We start from the raw sequence: 15,375 nt of genomic DNA, 5'->3' as shown, positions 1-15,375 counted from the left end.
CTGTAATCTGAGGGTGGAGCAGGGAAACAGAAAACAACCCTCCAGTTCTCCAGGCCTTACACTAAACACAGAATAGTGGAAATCCAGCTCACCATTGGGGGCATTTCAAATCTGTGGTATGTTAAAGGCAACTATCAGTTTAGTTCAGTTGCTCAGTTGTGTCCGACTCCTTGCGACCCCATAAATTGCAGCACGCCAGGCTTCCCTGTCCATCACCAACTCCCAGAATTTACCCAAACTCATGTCCATCGAGCCGGTGATGCCATCCAGCCATCTCATTCTCTGTCTTCCCCTTCTCCTGCCCCCAATCCTTCCCAGCATCACGGTCTTTTCCAATGAGTCAGCTCTTCCCATCAGGTGGCCAAAGTATTGGAGTTTCAGCTTCAACATCAGTCCTTCCAATGAACAACCAGGACTGATCTCCTTTAGGATGGACTGGTTGGATCTCCTTGCAGTCCAAGGGACTCTCAAGAGTCTTCTCCAACACCACAGTTCAAAAGCATCAGTTCTTCGGGCTCAGCTTTCTTCACCGTCCAACTCTCACATCCATACATGACCACTGGAAAAACCATAGCCTTGACTAGACGGACCTTTGTTGGCAAAGTAATGTCTCTGCTTTTTAATATGCTGTCTAGGTTGGTCATAACTTTCCTTCCAAGGAGGAAGCGTCTTTTAATTTCATGGCTGCAATCACCATCTCCAGTGATTTTGGAGCCCCCCAAAATAAAGTCTGACACTGTTTCCACTGTTTCCCCATCTATTTCCCATGAAGTGATGGGACCAGATGCCATGATCTTAGTTTTCTGAATGTTGAGCTTTAAGTCAACTTTTTCACTCTCCTCTTTCACTTTCCTCAAGAGGCTTTTTAGTTCTTCTACACTTTCTGCCATAAGGGTGGTGTCATCTGCATATCTGAGGTTATTGATGTTTCACCCGGCAATCTTGATTCCAGCTTGTGTTTCATCCAGCCCAGTGTTTCTCATGATGTACTCTGCATATAAGTTAAATAAGCAGAGTGACAATATACAGCCTTGACATACTCCTTTTCGTATTTGGAACCCGTCTGTTGTTCCATGTCCAGTTCTAACTGTTGCTTCCTGACCTGCATACAGGTTTCTCAACCACAAAACCAAACTCACTTCAAATGTTAACTAAGTCCATTCAGATCTCCTTTAGTGAATGAAGTATTCTCATCTTGGGCATTTACCTCAGTTTCTATGTTCTTTCATACCCAATATGTAGCGTGTGCATCCTCAGTCATGTCCGACTCTTTGCGACCCCATGGATTATAGCCCACCAGGCTCCTCTGTCCATGGGATTTTTCAAGCAAGAATACTGGAACAGGTTGCCATTTCCTCCTCCAGAGGATCTTCCCAACTCAGGGATGGAACCTGCGTCTTCTGTGTCTCCCCCATTGGCAGGTGGATTCTTTACCACTGAGTCACCTAGGAAGACTTTACAGACAATATCTGGCACTTAATTTTTAAAAAATACAAGACACACTAAAAAGAAAGAAGAGCCGTGTGAAAATATAAAATAGGTGATGGAACAAGACCTAGTGATGACCCAGATGTTGAAATGATCATAAACTTTAAAAAAAGGGAAAAAAGAATAAAAGCACATATTAATTTCAAAATGGTAACAATAAGAACTTCTCCAAGAAACAGAATCCAAAATAAAATGAAGTAGTATCTTTAAAGAGCTGAAAGTAAAACAAATAAAAAAACAAACAAACAAAAAAACCCTACAATTAATTGCTCCTCAAAAAATCAGAATGTTACAAACAGAACACTAATAAAAAAAAATCTTCAAGGGAGTTGATCAGGCAAATAGAAAGTGATCACAGATGGAATCACAGTAACACTGGGAAGAACGCAAGCTCCTGGAAGGGTAAATGTGTGTGATAAGATAAATGAATGCTAGCTATTTAAGAAATAAGAGCATGCATGTAATATAAAGTTTATTTTGTTTAAAAGAAACAAATCTACTGTAATTGACAGTCTAATGATCACAGCTAAATAAATAAAGCACAAATTTGAGGGACATGTTTACCCAAGTGTTCATCTAGTCCACCCTTGAATGTTCAATGTTGAGAAGCTCACTATTTCCTAAGATAGCCTATTCTATCTGTCACCATGCTACAAATGTTTTTATCTTGAGCTATAAACCGTAAATATCTCAAATTTCCACCTTCTGGCTCTAATTTTGTCTTGTAGAATCGTATGCAAGATGTATTCTAATTTCTTTCACACATGCTTGAAATAACGAAATTATCTTCCAATGTAACAGAAAAGTTTTATTCTGTGGTCAAACAGCCCCAATCCAACCATCCTTCACAAGGCATGGTCCAGTTCCTGTCTAATCCAGAATCTTTTAACTGCACCTCACTTTTAAAATATTTCTCAAAGAACAGATCTGGAATAGATCTAGAATGATTCTGCAGCGAGCAGATCATTCTTGCCCTCCCTATTCCATGTGTACACCAATGGCATTTATCTTTCCTAAGGGGTGGGGGGTGGGAGGGGAATCATGCTACTTATTCATATGTAATTCCTGATTTAACCTCTGAAAACTCTGGCCTCAAGCAGTAGGACTTCCTTGTGTTCACTGAAAGGTATTACTCAGGAACATTAGGCTAGAAACGGTATATAGGCAAAGAGATTCAACAGGTAGTGGACAGTAGTATGAAATAAAGTTGTGACCTTTAGAATGTTAAGAAATAAATGATTGGAGGATGGGGGGTATTGAAAGAGCATATTAAATAAGTACAGATGTCTAGGCCATAAGAGGGATGAGTCAATGAATTTTTAAGCCTGTGACAAAGAGAATGAGAGAAATATGGTTATCAAGAGGCATGCCTTGGTACTGAGACAATTGTGTTGCTGTCATTTAAATGTATTAAATACTCATGGAAATACCTCATAACTGGTGTTGATATAAGATGGGAGATTTTGTTGGGGACAGAGATGGGGTTTTAGCTTGGTACAGGGATATACCTATAGTTGAACAAATTGGTTTCTTGCTTGTTGCCAGGGAGAGAGACCACACATCCTAAGGGGTGTGTGATATTCAGTAAGAGGGTTGTTAGAAAGGACTTAGAGTACTGGGGCTTCTGCTAGGTGGTTTAAGGGAGGGTTCAAGAAGGTGGGACATCAGGCTGTGAAGTGGGATGCTGTCAGGCTGTGAAGATAATTCTATGGTTGAGTATCTTAAGAAATCCTGGGAATTCCCTGGTGGTCCGACGGTTAAAACTTCGCCTTCCAATGCAGGGTATACGAGTTTGATCCCCAGTCAGGGAGTTAAGGTCCCACATGCCTTGGAGTCATCAATCAAAACATAAAACAGAAGCAGTATTGTCACAAATTCAATACAGGCTTAAAAAAAGAAAAAAATATTACCTAGAAGGAGGAAAGACTAAAAGTCAAGCTGTACTTTATAAAGAGGCAGCAGTTACCAATCCTAGCTTATGTGGAAGGAATGTTTGCCATTTTTGTGGTTTGCAGTGACTTTGTTTACATCTGTGCTTAGAAAAAGTTATAAAGTCTTTTTGTCTCACTTTTTCTATAGTTACAAGGTGGCCTTGTCTCCTGTTGATGTTCAGTAAAGTGGTTGATGTTTGACAGGAGAACACCTAGGTCTATCTGTGAGTGCCAGACCAACTCCTAAGAACATCCTAGGCTAGTTGGAAGTGTCAAGCCAGTTTCCAAACAGGAGGGGCTGTTTTGCTGTCTCAAGCTAACATACTTAGTCTCAGGAAACTATAGTGAAGGTTTGAGTAGACAGGGAAGACAGTTATAGAAACAGAAGGGCAGCTGAGGAGAAATAGATATTAAGGATGGGTTGGTGCCAGGGGATCTCTGGTAGGAGAGTGTTCAGCACTGCTAAGAATATTCAGAACTCTTGAGGCTTTTGAAACTTAGCAAAAGAGATAGAGTAACAACATCATTGAGCAAGCCACCACTGATGATCTTCAAGAAGGAAGTTTAAAGGACCACAGATCACACTGCAAGGCTATGGAGAAGTAGAGACTGTGGGTGATGGCCACTCACTTGAAAAGTTTGGCAGTGAGAATGAAAGCAAGGGAATGTTAACTAGAAGATTTTGAAAAACCAATTTGAGTCCCCCCCCCCCAAAAAAAATAGAAATACATGTTCAAGGCTGAGGAGACAAATCCCTGGACGTAGAAACAGAAAAAATTCTAGTGACAGTAAAAAACAGAAAAGAGAGTCTAGAACTAAGAACTTCAATGAATATGTTTGCTCTGGAGGGGAGGCAGGACTCTTTTCTCCTCTGGGACCCAGCAGAGAAGGTATTGGTACAGAAATAGAAAGGCTGAGCTAGAATATAGGGTAGAAGAAGGAATGGATGACAGGCAAAATTATCTTTGTTGTTTTTTTTCCTTTTCAGTGAAATTAGAAATAAGATCATCTGCCAGGGTTTCGGAGAAACGGAGATGAAAAATTTGGAGAAGGTTTGAGTCATCTGCTAAGAAGCTGTTTAGTGACTCAACAAAAGATGCTGTTTTCTATTGCCATCCATTTTACTACAGAAAATGCAACTGTTGCTGTGTATTGTGAAGTGATAGAGGATTTAGAAGTGAAAGCCCTTTTATTCCCTAAAAAAAAAGAAAATAAAGAATGGGTTAGCATCTTTTTATACAAGATGTACAAGGTACAACAAACCTCTTTCATAGGAGACCCATACTAGTTTAAATATTATTTGACACAAATAATTTGTAACTTTTAATTTTGGTTTTTGGACTGTAGCTCCCAAGGGGGGGATAATCTTGCTGTTTTCAAAAGCTAAATAGAACATCAACCAGAGACGACCATCATCCAGAAGGATGAATTCCATAGTATCTAGAGCAAAGAAAATCAACATTTGCGCTTACAATCATAAAAATGGTCCCCCCTACCCCCTCTTGAATTCTCTGATTATGTGTGTCTAAATAGCTAGATGTTTTGCTCACTCCCAGTATTAGGTGCGACTGAGAGATGACTTACTCAGGGGCAGTGGCAGCAGCATCAGTTTCTATGCTTGAAGGAGCCCATGCTCTTGTGAGCATCAAAAGGAGATGAAGCCTGATTAACCATTTTGAAATCTATCGGATGAGGAGAAGTCCTTACAAAACAACTTTTATACGCTTTAATTAAAAACGTGTTCCGGCAGCTCAGAGCTGAATGGGCTTCAGGGGGAGCAGGGCTGAGCCCGTTGCTATGACGACACAAAATCTTTTCACGCCTGGCCCTTCCTCAGCACACACTCTCTGGCTCTCTCCAGCCATTAATTTGCCTCCATATCATCTCTTATTCCTTCAGTCTCTTGGTCTGTGAGTCTATAGAAGACCCAATACTTTGCTTTTTCAGCTATGGAACCTCTCCCTTCCTCCTTTTCCCTTATCTTTTCTTCCCTCACACATTCCTGACACTCTATTTTCTTGTTTCTCTTGAGAACATGTTTACCTCCTGAACTGTAAACACTAAAAAAAAAAAAAAAAAAATTGTTTCCTTGATCACAGCATGGTAGTCATGTTTATTACCTCTCATGAGGAATCCATTTGGTGGGGGTGGGGGTGGGGGGGTTGAGTATAGTCAAGAAGGATTTCACTATGTTCTATATTTTTTTTTTTCAGGTTGAACACTGGCTACTATATCACGCTTTCTGTTGCTGAAGATAAGGCTAAAAGAAAAAGGTCTATGTTACGCTGTTAATTTCTGCTTATTATTAAAATCTAAGGTTGTTTCACAAACCACATCATCTGATAACAACTCTAAGTGAATGTGAGATTTTAAATATATCCTGAAAAAAAGGCAGATCTCACTTCATTTAAGAAAGCTATTTAAATATTTTTAAGATTATACCAAATACAGAGACTTAAATAAAACCCAACATTGTAACTTGTTATACCATATGAAACAAGAATTGGGTAGAACTTGTCCATCTCAGAACCCAACAGATAACTTGGGAGAATCTGGTATCACTGCAATTTTGCATTCAATACATTTATTTAGATAATAATATTATTACACAACTTCTTACTGTTACTCTTTGAGTCATCACAGGCCTTACAACCTTTCACTTTTATTACAATTCCAATTTTCCCTTTCACCTATTCTATTTTATAAGATGATGGAAGTGAGTGGAATGTAGTAGATATCATTTTTCATTTCTCATTTTTTTCCTCCCTACTTAACCCTCAATCTGTTCTCACTATGATTATACTTCCAAAGTGAATTATCAGTCAAATTCAATAAGCATCTCCTTTCTAATTGCCTGACTCAGTAGAGATGTTGTAACTTGAGAGACAGGTATAGTCTGGAGTGTTAATTCTTGGCAAAGTATGGCACAGTGGTCACTGTAGAGAAATTGGTGAATCCTTCAGATCCTTGGGAACCTAGAATCTGGATTCTCTGAAAGTGAAATTTAAAAGTTTAACTTCTCTTTAGAAGTTTAATAATGAACTTCCTCAGTGTCTTTATTGAAGAAAACTCTGACATAATATATTCCTGGTAGGTCACATGTAAATCTGTGTACCACAGATTAACAAATACTCTAAACTCTCTCTAGTCTGAGGAACAGTATTTCTTTTAAATGAACCAACCTCCAGATTGGATTCTTGATTTTGTTCTTATAAATTAAGAACTCAACACATTTTGAGAAACTGAAGTTCTTTTACATCTTACAATTTGTTGTTGTTTAGTTGCTAAGTCTTGTCCAATTCTTTTGCAACCCCATGTACTATAGCCCACCAGGCCCCTCTGTCCATGGGATTTTCCAGGCAAGAATACTGAAGTGGGTTGCCATTTTCTTCTCCAGGGATATTCCTGACCCAGGGACTGAATCCATGTCTCCTACATTGGCAGATTCTTTACCACTGAGCCACCAGGAAGCCTACTTCTTACAATAGTCATACATAAAGATTAAGAAGCCGCATGATGTAGCTGCATGATTTGGGTGGCATTCACAAATGGACCAAGTTTCCTGTTTATAATGCAGGTATAATTAAAAGGAATTGCTGAGGTTTAACTTTATTTTTCCCCTTTCAGTATTAAGAATAGAAAGTCAAATGCTTATACTTGTTAAAGGTGCTTTCCCACCTGGGACACTTTATTTGGACCAATCTTAGGCAAGAATTAGAGAAAGTAAATGTGTATAGATTGGTTACATAAATAGAGACATAAACATCCAAGTATCTGAAACAGGTTTAAGGCTGAATGAAAATGGATCTTCCAAGAAGCTCATTTAAAATATAAGTCGAAAATATTGGAGAAAATATTCTGTTGGCAAGATGTCTTGCATTGAAATATAGTGCTTCTCTAATACACTGATAAATTCAAGCAGTGGGAGTTCTTTAGTTCTGGACATTTAAATCTATTCTGGACTTGATTTGGGAAAACTCTGAGGGGAGTAAACTCACAGGTGAGTAGAGTAGAAAACAATAAATCCATCTTTCCTATTACCATATACTAGAGTCCCAGGCAGTGAATCTCCGGGCTAAAATATGCTCTGGGGTTGCACTTTAGGTAACATTGAATTCTCACTTCTACTGAAATGCTTTACATTTCCTTCCCTCCTAATTTTGCTTCATGATCGAAGATATCTACATGAAAATCATGATATCTTTTATTTAGTAATTCATCCATCCTATGGCACCCTGCTCACCTGAAGTCACATAATTGTTTATATGTCAGAATTAAAGCTTTTTTGTTGGTTAGTTTGAACATACTGTTACTTACATAATAGTTCTTACATTGAGTCCAGAATGTGGTTACTCTGAAGTCCTCAAAATATTGTAAAAATTAATTCCCAGATAGCTATACCTACATATAACTTATTCTGGTCATGCATGCTATGTTAAACTCTTACTCAAATTGTTAATCTGTAAAATTTAAGTCACTGCCATCTTTACCCAGTATAAATGCCTTTCTCTCCCCAGTATTTCTAAACACGTGATAATGAATAAAGGAAGCACAGCAGTCCACCAGGTGTGGAATAGTATGTCATATTGAGGACAAAGATGAAACCTCTATTTGATGTTACAAAAGAGATTTTATAAAAGGTGACTTAAATGACACCACACTATAAGTGTCTAGGTCATCAAGATTCAGATCCATTCTTTAAAAAGTTAATAAAATGTGGGATAGGGTGCAGGGGAGAAGTCATTCATTCCTCGACAATTTGTAATACAGATTTGGAGTTTGATAACTCATCTAAAGATTAGTGTTACCCATAGACCTCTTTATTAGAGAGTCAGAATATCTGCAAGTCAATGTTTTACATCCTTTTTGATGTAAATGAAAACCATAAAGTCTTCATAAAAGTAAGTACATGTTTTAATGTAAGTTGTATTCAGGATAAGTTGTATTCAGGATGTTACTGTGTAAGACAAAAAGAGGAGAGGAAAAAAGAAAAGAAAATGAAGGAAGAAAGAACTGAAGTCTTCTCCTTAACATTACCTATCACAATAGATTTTTCTCCTCCACCTCCCCCAGATTCCTAGGCCTAAAAACTGGGGGAAGTGGTCTGAGTTTCTTGAGATAAATGTGTAAAGTTTTCACCACTTAATGCTGAAGGGAATTAAATAACAAAATTCCTGTATCTCTGTTGATGTATGGCAGAAACCAATGTAATATTGTAAAGCAATTATCTTTCAATTAAAAATAATTTTTTTTAAAAAAGCTAAAAAAATATCCTGTATCTCTTGATGAGAATAATACCTAGCTGAAATGCTTTTCTTGGTTTGCCCCCAAATCAACAGATCACTTAATTTATTGCTTTCATGCTTAGGGGGCAGTCATAAGGACAGAAGGATCTTCTGTATGCTCTTCTAAATCAGCATATCTAATTGTGTGTGTGTCCACACACACATGCTATATCTGGCATATCTAACTATCTAACCTATTAATATCTATTATACTAGTTGCTTAGTCCTGTCCAACTCTTTGCAACCCCAGGGACTGTACCTGCCAGGCTCCACTGTCCATGAAATTCTCCAGGCAAGAATACTGGAGTGGGTAGTGATTCCCTTTTCCAGGGGATCTTCCAGACCCAGGGATTGAACCTGGGTCTCCTGCATTGTAGATGGATTCTTTACGGGTCTGAGCCACCAGAGAAGCCTATAATGTAAGTGTGCTGGCTCTAATTCCCTGAAGAGAAAAGTGAAGAGTCAATGCTTCAAGATTGGGATAGCCATGACTAATTGGCGAGGGATGACTAATCCTAACCCATGGTTACTACCATAGAGCATTTTATGTATTCTCGCAAAAAAAAAAAAAAGTTTAAATTGTCTTTATTATTATGCGTTATCTGATTAAAATAAAACTGCAACACATATTGTCCACAGTTATGAGTGAGGGGGGGCGGAATAGGGTTGCGTAGAAATTACGCCTAGCAATGAAATGACTTAAACTCAAAATTTAGACACTGTAGAGAACACTTCTTTGATCCTGATTCCTGGGGAATTGCACGCACGCACACACACCTGAAATCAAGGTACCTAACAGTACCCGTTTTAGCCCCTGTTTTCACCTGCGTCCACTCAGGACAGCAGGGGCCGAAGGAGACTGAAAGGGAAAAGACTGCAGTGGAAGTCGGGAGGAGGCGCTCGCGTGGAGATCGGGGTCCTGGGCAGTGTCCACCCGACCGGAAGCGAAGGTACAGCACCTCACGCCCGGGGCTGGGACCTGGCGCCTGGGTACCGGACGTGGTGTCCGGCCGTCGGGGCTCAGGCTCCTGGCGCCGTTCTGCGAGTAATGCAGGTGGCTGCTGTGAAAGCCTGAGCGCAGCGGGCTCCAGGACAGGGGCTATTTAAAGCCGGGTTTATCAGTGCTGCGTTGCGAGTATAGCTGGCTCGGAGCACAGGACGCCGGGGGTCGGGCTGCGCCTCTAGGATGCCGAGAGCCCTTCGCTCTCAGCCATGGGCGCAGGGCGTCCTTTCTGGCGGGCGCGCTGGGGGCCCCAGCTACTTCACAGCTGGAGGCCGGGAGGGAAGAGAGTAAACACCCAGCCCTCGGGGCTGCCCTCGGGGAATGGCTGCAAAAGGAGACACGAAAAATAAATCAAGCCCAAGAGCCGCCCCGCCCCCTCCCCCGCTGCCTCCGCGGGCTGCGCCACCCGGTCCTGCAGCCTCCGGGAGGGCCCCGCGCCCCCGCGCGCCGGGGGTGTCGCATCCCGGCCGGGCCCGCTGCAACTGCGCCTCGGAGCGGGTCCCAGGAGCGCGCCTCGCTGGCCTGCCCCGCCCGGCCGGGCCCCTCGGGCGGGATAGAGCTCCGCTTTGCTCTTTTCGTTGGCCAAGCACAATTGTGTTATTGGAGATAATGAATTCAATCCCCATCAAAGGGCATTAGGCTCGCCCGGGCCCTGGAGTTGCTGATGCCTTTTTTTTTTTTTTTTTAAACCTGGAATGAAAGGCAGAGGAGGAAAAAAAAATTCTCTAGGGGAGCCTTTCCCCTGATCGCCGCTTTTGAAGTGAAGGGGCCCGGGTATTGTTGTTCACCTCGCGGCCCATACGGCTGAAGAAAGCCTGGGCTTTTGATGGGCTGAGAACCGCCTCTGCAATGAGCACCACGTCGGGCCGCGCGGCCTGCGGACAGCATATGTCTCCGGGGTGCGCCGGCTCCGTCTGGCGGGCGGGGCCGCAGGCCTGGCAGGGAGGGGGCTCGGCCGTACCAGCTGAGAGGCTGGAACCGGAGAACAGACCCGCACCCACCAGGAGCGTCCTCTGGGGTCTGGGGTCGCAGTTCCTCGCGACCACTTCGTGGTTAATCAGTTAAGACCTCCGACTGGGAGGCCAGACAGCCCTTTGGAGGTGAGGCTGGGGAAGGCAGCGGGTGAAGGAGGTTGGAAGTCTAGGTTTAGTCACTGGGACCCAGCATCTAAGGTGGCTGTCTCAGCTAGAGCTGGATGAGTCTGCGGAGGTGTAACAACACCGCAGGCAGGGGCATCCGTGCCACACGCAGTTAGGATTTTTCACCTGTGACTCGAGGACACAGCGCAGGGCGACTCGGCTGCGGGCGGGGGGCAGCGGGTGGGGACGGAACGCGGGGCTGCAGACCCGGAGGCACATGGCCCGCTCGGCCAGCAGGGCAGGTTCTCCAGCATGCGTGGCGTCCGGGCCTCGCAGTTCTGAACCCGGGGCTGCACATTAGCATCAGATCGCTCTTTCTAAATACTCGGTGAAGGCATTTAAGTTTGCTTATAGCGCCCTCAACGTGAACTTTCCCCACCTGGATTCGCAACCCGCGCCCCCCTCCCTCTCCTGCCGCCCGCTCGCCTCTGAACACTTTGGCCCAAGGGTCAGCAGCTAGATCCGTTCCCTTTCCTTCTCTCCCTTCCCTGTCTCCAACCCCCCTCTACCCCTCCTCAAAGGATCTGGGTTATCCGCCCCATTAATATATTAGCCAGGCATAACACAAAGGAAGCGTGTGTCAGCAGAAGGCAGTGATTCCAGGCAGAGGCGAGGAAACCTGGCCGGTGCCCTGTGCTACAACACGGCTCATTGCAGTTGGAGCTTGTGAATCGGCCTCCACCTACGAAGAAGCGGTGGAGAACGCGGCAGGAGGTGGCCCTCCGAGTTGAGGAGTTTGGAGTTAGGCGTTTGTAGCTGGGCTATGGAAGTGAAGCAGTGGGTTCCCAGGTGGGACCCAGGGCTACCGAAACGTTCCAGAAACACCCCAGTCACCTGAATCGCACAAAGAAAATCAGCTTTCCAGGAGTGCAGCACGAGGCGGGAGTCTCCTTGCTCCCTCGTGCATAATGTGTCCTTAAAATTAAATCTATAAACGAGACACTCCCCCACTCCCAAGAAGCCCCTTACATTCTTCTCATTAAATTGTTTGTGTTTTAAAATAACAACTCCTTGGCGTGTTTGTGTGTGAGAGAGAGAGACAGGGAGAGAGAGAGAGAGAAAGCGGACCTGGGACATGATCAGACAAGCAAAGGACTAATTGAAATTTCATGGGAGAGGGGAAAGAAACTAAGGAGGTTTGCAGTTGAAAACATTTTTTCCCTAAGTCCAGGCAATGCTTTGGGGCAGGGGTATTTCCAGGTGGTTTTTCTTAGTTTCAGGAATTAAAAAAGAAAGAAAAGGAAAAGAAAAAGTCCCTGGTGTGTAATGTTGAAGAGGAGTTGAGGAAAGAAAAAGTCAACCCAAGGCAACCTCACTCACACTGAGTGGCACTGACCAGACCCAGTCTGAACTTGCTCTGGATGTACCTTGACTGGCATCCCACTTGAATTCGGAGGTCTTCAAGCATTTTTTCCATTCAAGCCCTTTCCTTCCCGGATTTTGAGAAAGAATATTCTGCTTTTATACTCTAGGACTTAGAGAACCCCAAAACATCAGGAAGTGATACCTAGAAGGAGGGATGCTCCTCACTTTCCAGGGCTGCAGAGGGGAGCTCATGCTCACCATGAGCTTTGCTCTTACACTGTGCACTCAGAGCTAATATAATTGGAGAAATGAGGAAGTTAGAAAGGTAGCAAGGGAGAATTTCCCCTTTGTCAGATTAAAATACATATTCGTAAGAAGGAAAATGCATGCACTTTACAAGTTAGAGTTAAACAGAATGGGTATGTTCCAGCCCCAAATTGATTACTAGTATGATGGCTGGAGAAGAAAAAAAAAAAAAAAAGATGAAGGCTGCAGTCCCAGCTGTCCAAAGTTCAATGAACTGAGCTAGATCAGGAGCTAAAAAGAGAAACACCAGTGGAAACATTATGGCCTCAAACTTTACTATTTGGAAGGGGGAAAAATTGAGAATATTTAAAGTAATCTGTTTTTAAATGTTAATTGGATACACTAGGATCATTTGTAGAAAAGAAAAGTTGAATAAATGACTTTAAAAAAAAACTCTTTTATCTCTCCAAATGGATTCTATTTTTAAGTAGTAAGGTTGTAAAACCTTCCAAGTTATTTCATTTTATTACATTCTTACTCTCATGAGTTTCTACACATGCCAATGATTCTTTCAGTTCAGGAAAATCTTATTTCTAAATTTCAGCATAATTTAATTTCCTATTTAGTCCAAGGTAGCTTACAAATAATCACCTTTTTGCACATAATTATTTTGAAGTAATTAGACATTATCTTAACTCCATTTAGTTGCAAAACACATTTTACTACAATTCAAATAAGCAATTTAAATTTGATTTTTGAAAGTAAAACATTTAAACAAATTATTCATCTATTACATAACTTAAACAATTATATCTTTTTAAAGCATTTTTCCTCTTGACATATTGAAGTATCACATTAAAATACATTATAGCTAAATGTTCTGCAATATTACTGCTAAATCAACAGAAGACCAATTGATCTTGGGGAAAGGTTAATTAATTTGGGCTACAGGTCTCCTACACTGGCCTGCATTGAGAGGAATTTGTATCGATCACAGAAGTTTTCTGCAAAGAAATGTAATAAGCATTTTCGTAGAATTGAGATCAATTATTTAAAGTGCCAAAACAACGAAATTTTCAATTTCTATCACTCCAGGAATTCTTTACTGCCATGGCTTACTCAAATCTGTTAAGATTCCTGAGTAAAACAATGTTTTTTATACTTTCGATATCAATCAGTGATATCAATCGGGTATCTAGCTTTCAGAGAATGAAAACAGAAGTTAAGAACTTTAATAGGATTTTCTTTGTTTAATCCCTCCTGCCATAATGATTCTCACCAGTGTTTTCTACTATGAGGGGATCGCTAAGGGACAATGGAAATTAAATTTTATCTTCGGTTTAAACACTGGTAGCTATCCTGTGGAAAACGCTGAGCTGCCTTCTACTTGGAAACACATTAAAGTTGTGGAGTTTCTGAACACAACCGGTGAGGTTTTCTTCATCCCTAAATTTAATTTATCAATTAAAAAAAATGTTTCAGGCCTGGGACAAGGTGAAGGTAACATCTGAAGTTCCCCTCCCCAACACTATACTCACTCTCAAAACCTTTTTCCTGTTTTCTAAAAATGTTTGCTCTGCGGCTAGTCAGTGGCTCGGAGGGCCTCCGGAGCTTTGCACTTGGGTCTAAAGGAAGGTTTTTCCCTTCTCGTTCCCTCCCTCACCCTCGGGAGACCCCTCCCCCACTTCGGGCAAAATTCCTAAATAAAGCGAGTCCGGTGGACCGCGGCTGAGCGGTCAGCATCCCCTTTCCGGCCGTCTGCTGCAGGAGCGTTCGAGGTGTAGAAATCTGGAAGCTCCGGGACGAAAAGGGAGGTGTGAGGGGGTCGCGGGAAGGCGGCGCGCTCCGGGAGGGTCCCAGCACTCCCTCGGAACCACAGATGTTTTCCTCCTGGCCCTGGGGCTCCGCGTCCCAGCTCCGGGCGTTCCGGCATTTGTGTGTCCCGGTTTCCGAGGAAGGGATTACGCAGCGGGAGCAGCCGCTGCAACGCGGGCGTTGGGGCCGCAGGAGCGGTAACGAGGCGCCTGGCCTTCTTTGTTGACTTTTAGGTCTCGGGCTCAACAGAAGATTTATTCGCTAGGAGGGGAAAATGCCCAAACAATGAAGAACTAACTGCACTTGTCACCTCGAGATGCTTGCGGTCCTTCTTCTCTGTCCTCCTTCCCCGGCAACCGGCCGCGCCGGCGCCCAGCCCGCGCGCGTTCTAACACACCGGGCGCAGACGGCATCGCCCAAAGGTGGCCGAGGGCGCGGTTAGAAAATAGTCTGAGAAGCCCACGAGGCGAGCCCGGCTCCCCGCGACCCACTGGGCTAGCTCCCCAGGCGGGTCTCCAGAGTGGCCTCGGCCGTAAACCCGCCGCGCACCGTCCCCCGCGAACCCTGAAAAAGTCTCCGCCAAGTAAGAGACCAAGAACTGAGGCCGAGTTAAGCCTGGTGGGTGAATGCAGACACTTTATTGCTAATATGTTAGAAAAAGGGAAGGGAACAAAGTAAGACGATTTAGGTTCAGTGGGTCGGGGTAAGATTCCGAGGATCAAGCTCATGCCTTTATATTACTTTTGGAACTCGAATTTGCCAACGCTGCCCATTGTATAAATATAAATAACTATTGGAATTGAAAGCTTTTCCCTCTGAGACTTTAACATCCTTCCGAGAGGCCTCTAAATTAAATTTTGAAATTACTCAAATCAATAGTTTCCATCTCCTCCTTTCATTAGCTGAAGTGAGAGCGAAGGGTTGGATTTCTGGATTTTTCTCAAGTGCTACATGGCACCCCTTCTCTCAACTGGGGAGGCAATTACTCGATAATTAAGGGACTCACACAGCTCTTTTTATCTTGTCCGCGGTAAGGAGTAGGCGATCAAAGTAAAGGCTGTCCAAGTTCAAGCCCTGGCGAGGATGGAGTTCATACACAAGGGCTCAGGCAGGCCAGCCTCTGCTTGGGCTAGTGTTGTTATTGCTGATGTCAATCTGAACGA

At 43.1% G+C, this 15,375-nt stretch overlaps 1 protein-coding gene across 2 annotated transcripts in view; it reads left to right on the top strand.

The window, feature by feature from the left end:
- MIPOL1 (mirror-image polydactyly 1) overlaps positions 1–5,884 on the top strand; it is a 305,559-nt gene extending 299,675 nt beyond the window's left edge. Inside the window, exon 13 of one of the 2 annotated variants that reach the window (XM_081547834.1) lies at positions 5,633–5,884. In XM_081547834.1, coding sequence (XP_081403960.1) covers positions 5,633–5,711 — 79 coding nt within the window. In that variant the 3' untranslated portion in view covers positions 5,712–5,884. The remainder of the gene's footprint in view (positions 1–5,632) is intronic. The other variant, XM_081547833.1, reaches the window with a different exon arrangement.
- The last annotated feature ends 9,491 nt before the right edge of the window (positions 5,885–15,375 follow it).

The sequence above is a fragment of the Giraffa tippelskirchi genome, chromosome 12 (genome assembly GCF_054371585.1).
Source record: "Giraffa tippelskirchi isolate mGirTip1 chromosome 12, T2T-mGirTip1v1.2.pri, whole genome shotgun sequence".
Classification (NCBI taxonomy): Eukaryota; Metazoa; Chordata; class Mammalia; order Artiodactyla; family Giraffidae; genus Giraffa; species Giraffa tippelskirchi.
The sequence above is the reverse complement of the archived record's forward strand: the minus strand, read 5'-3'. Positions and strand labels throughout refer to the sequence as shown.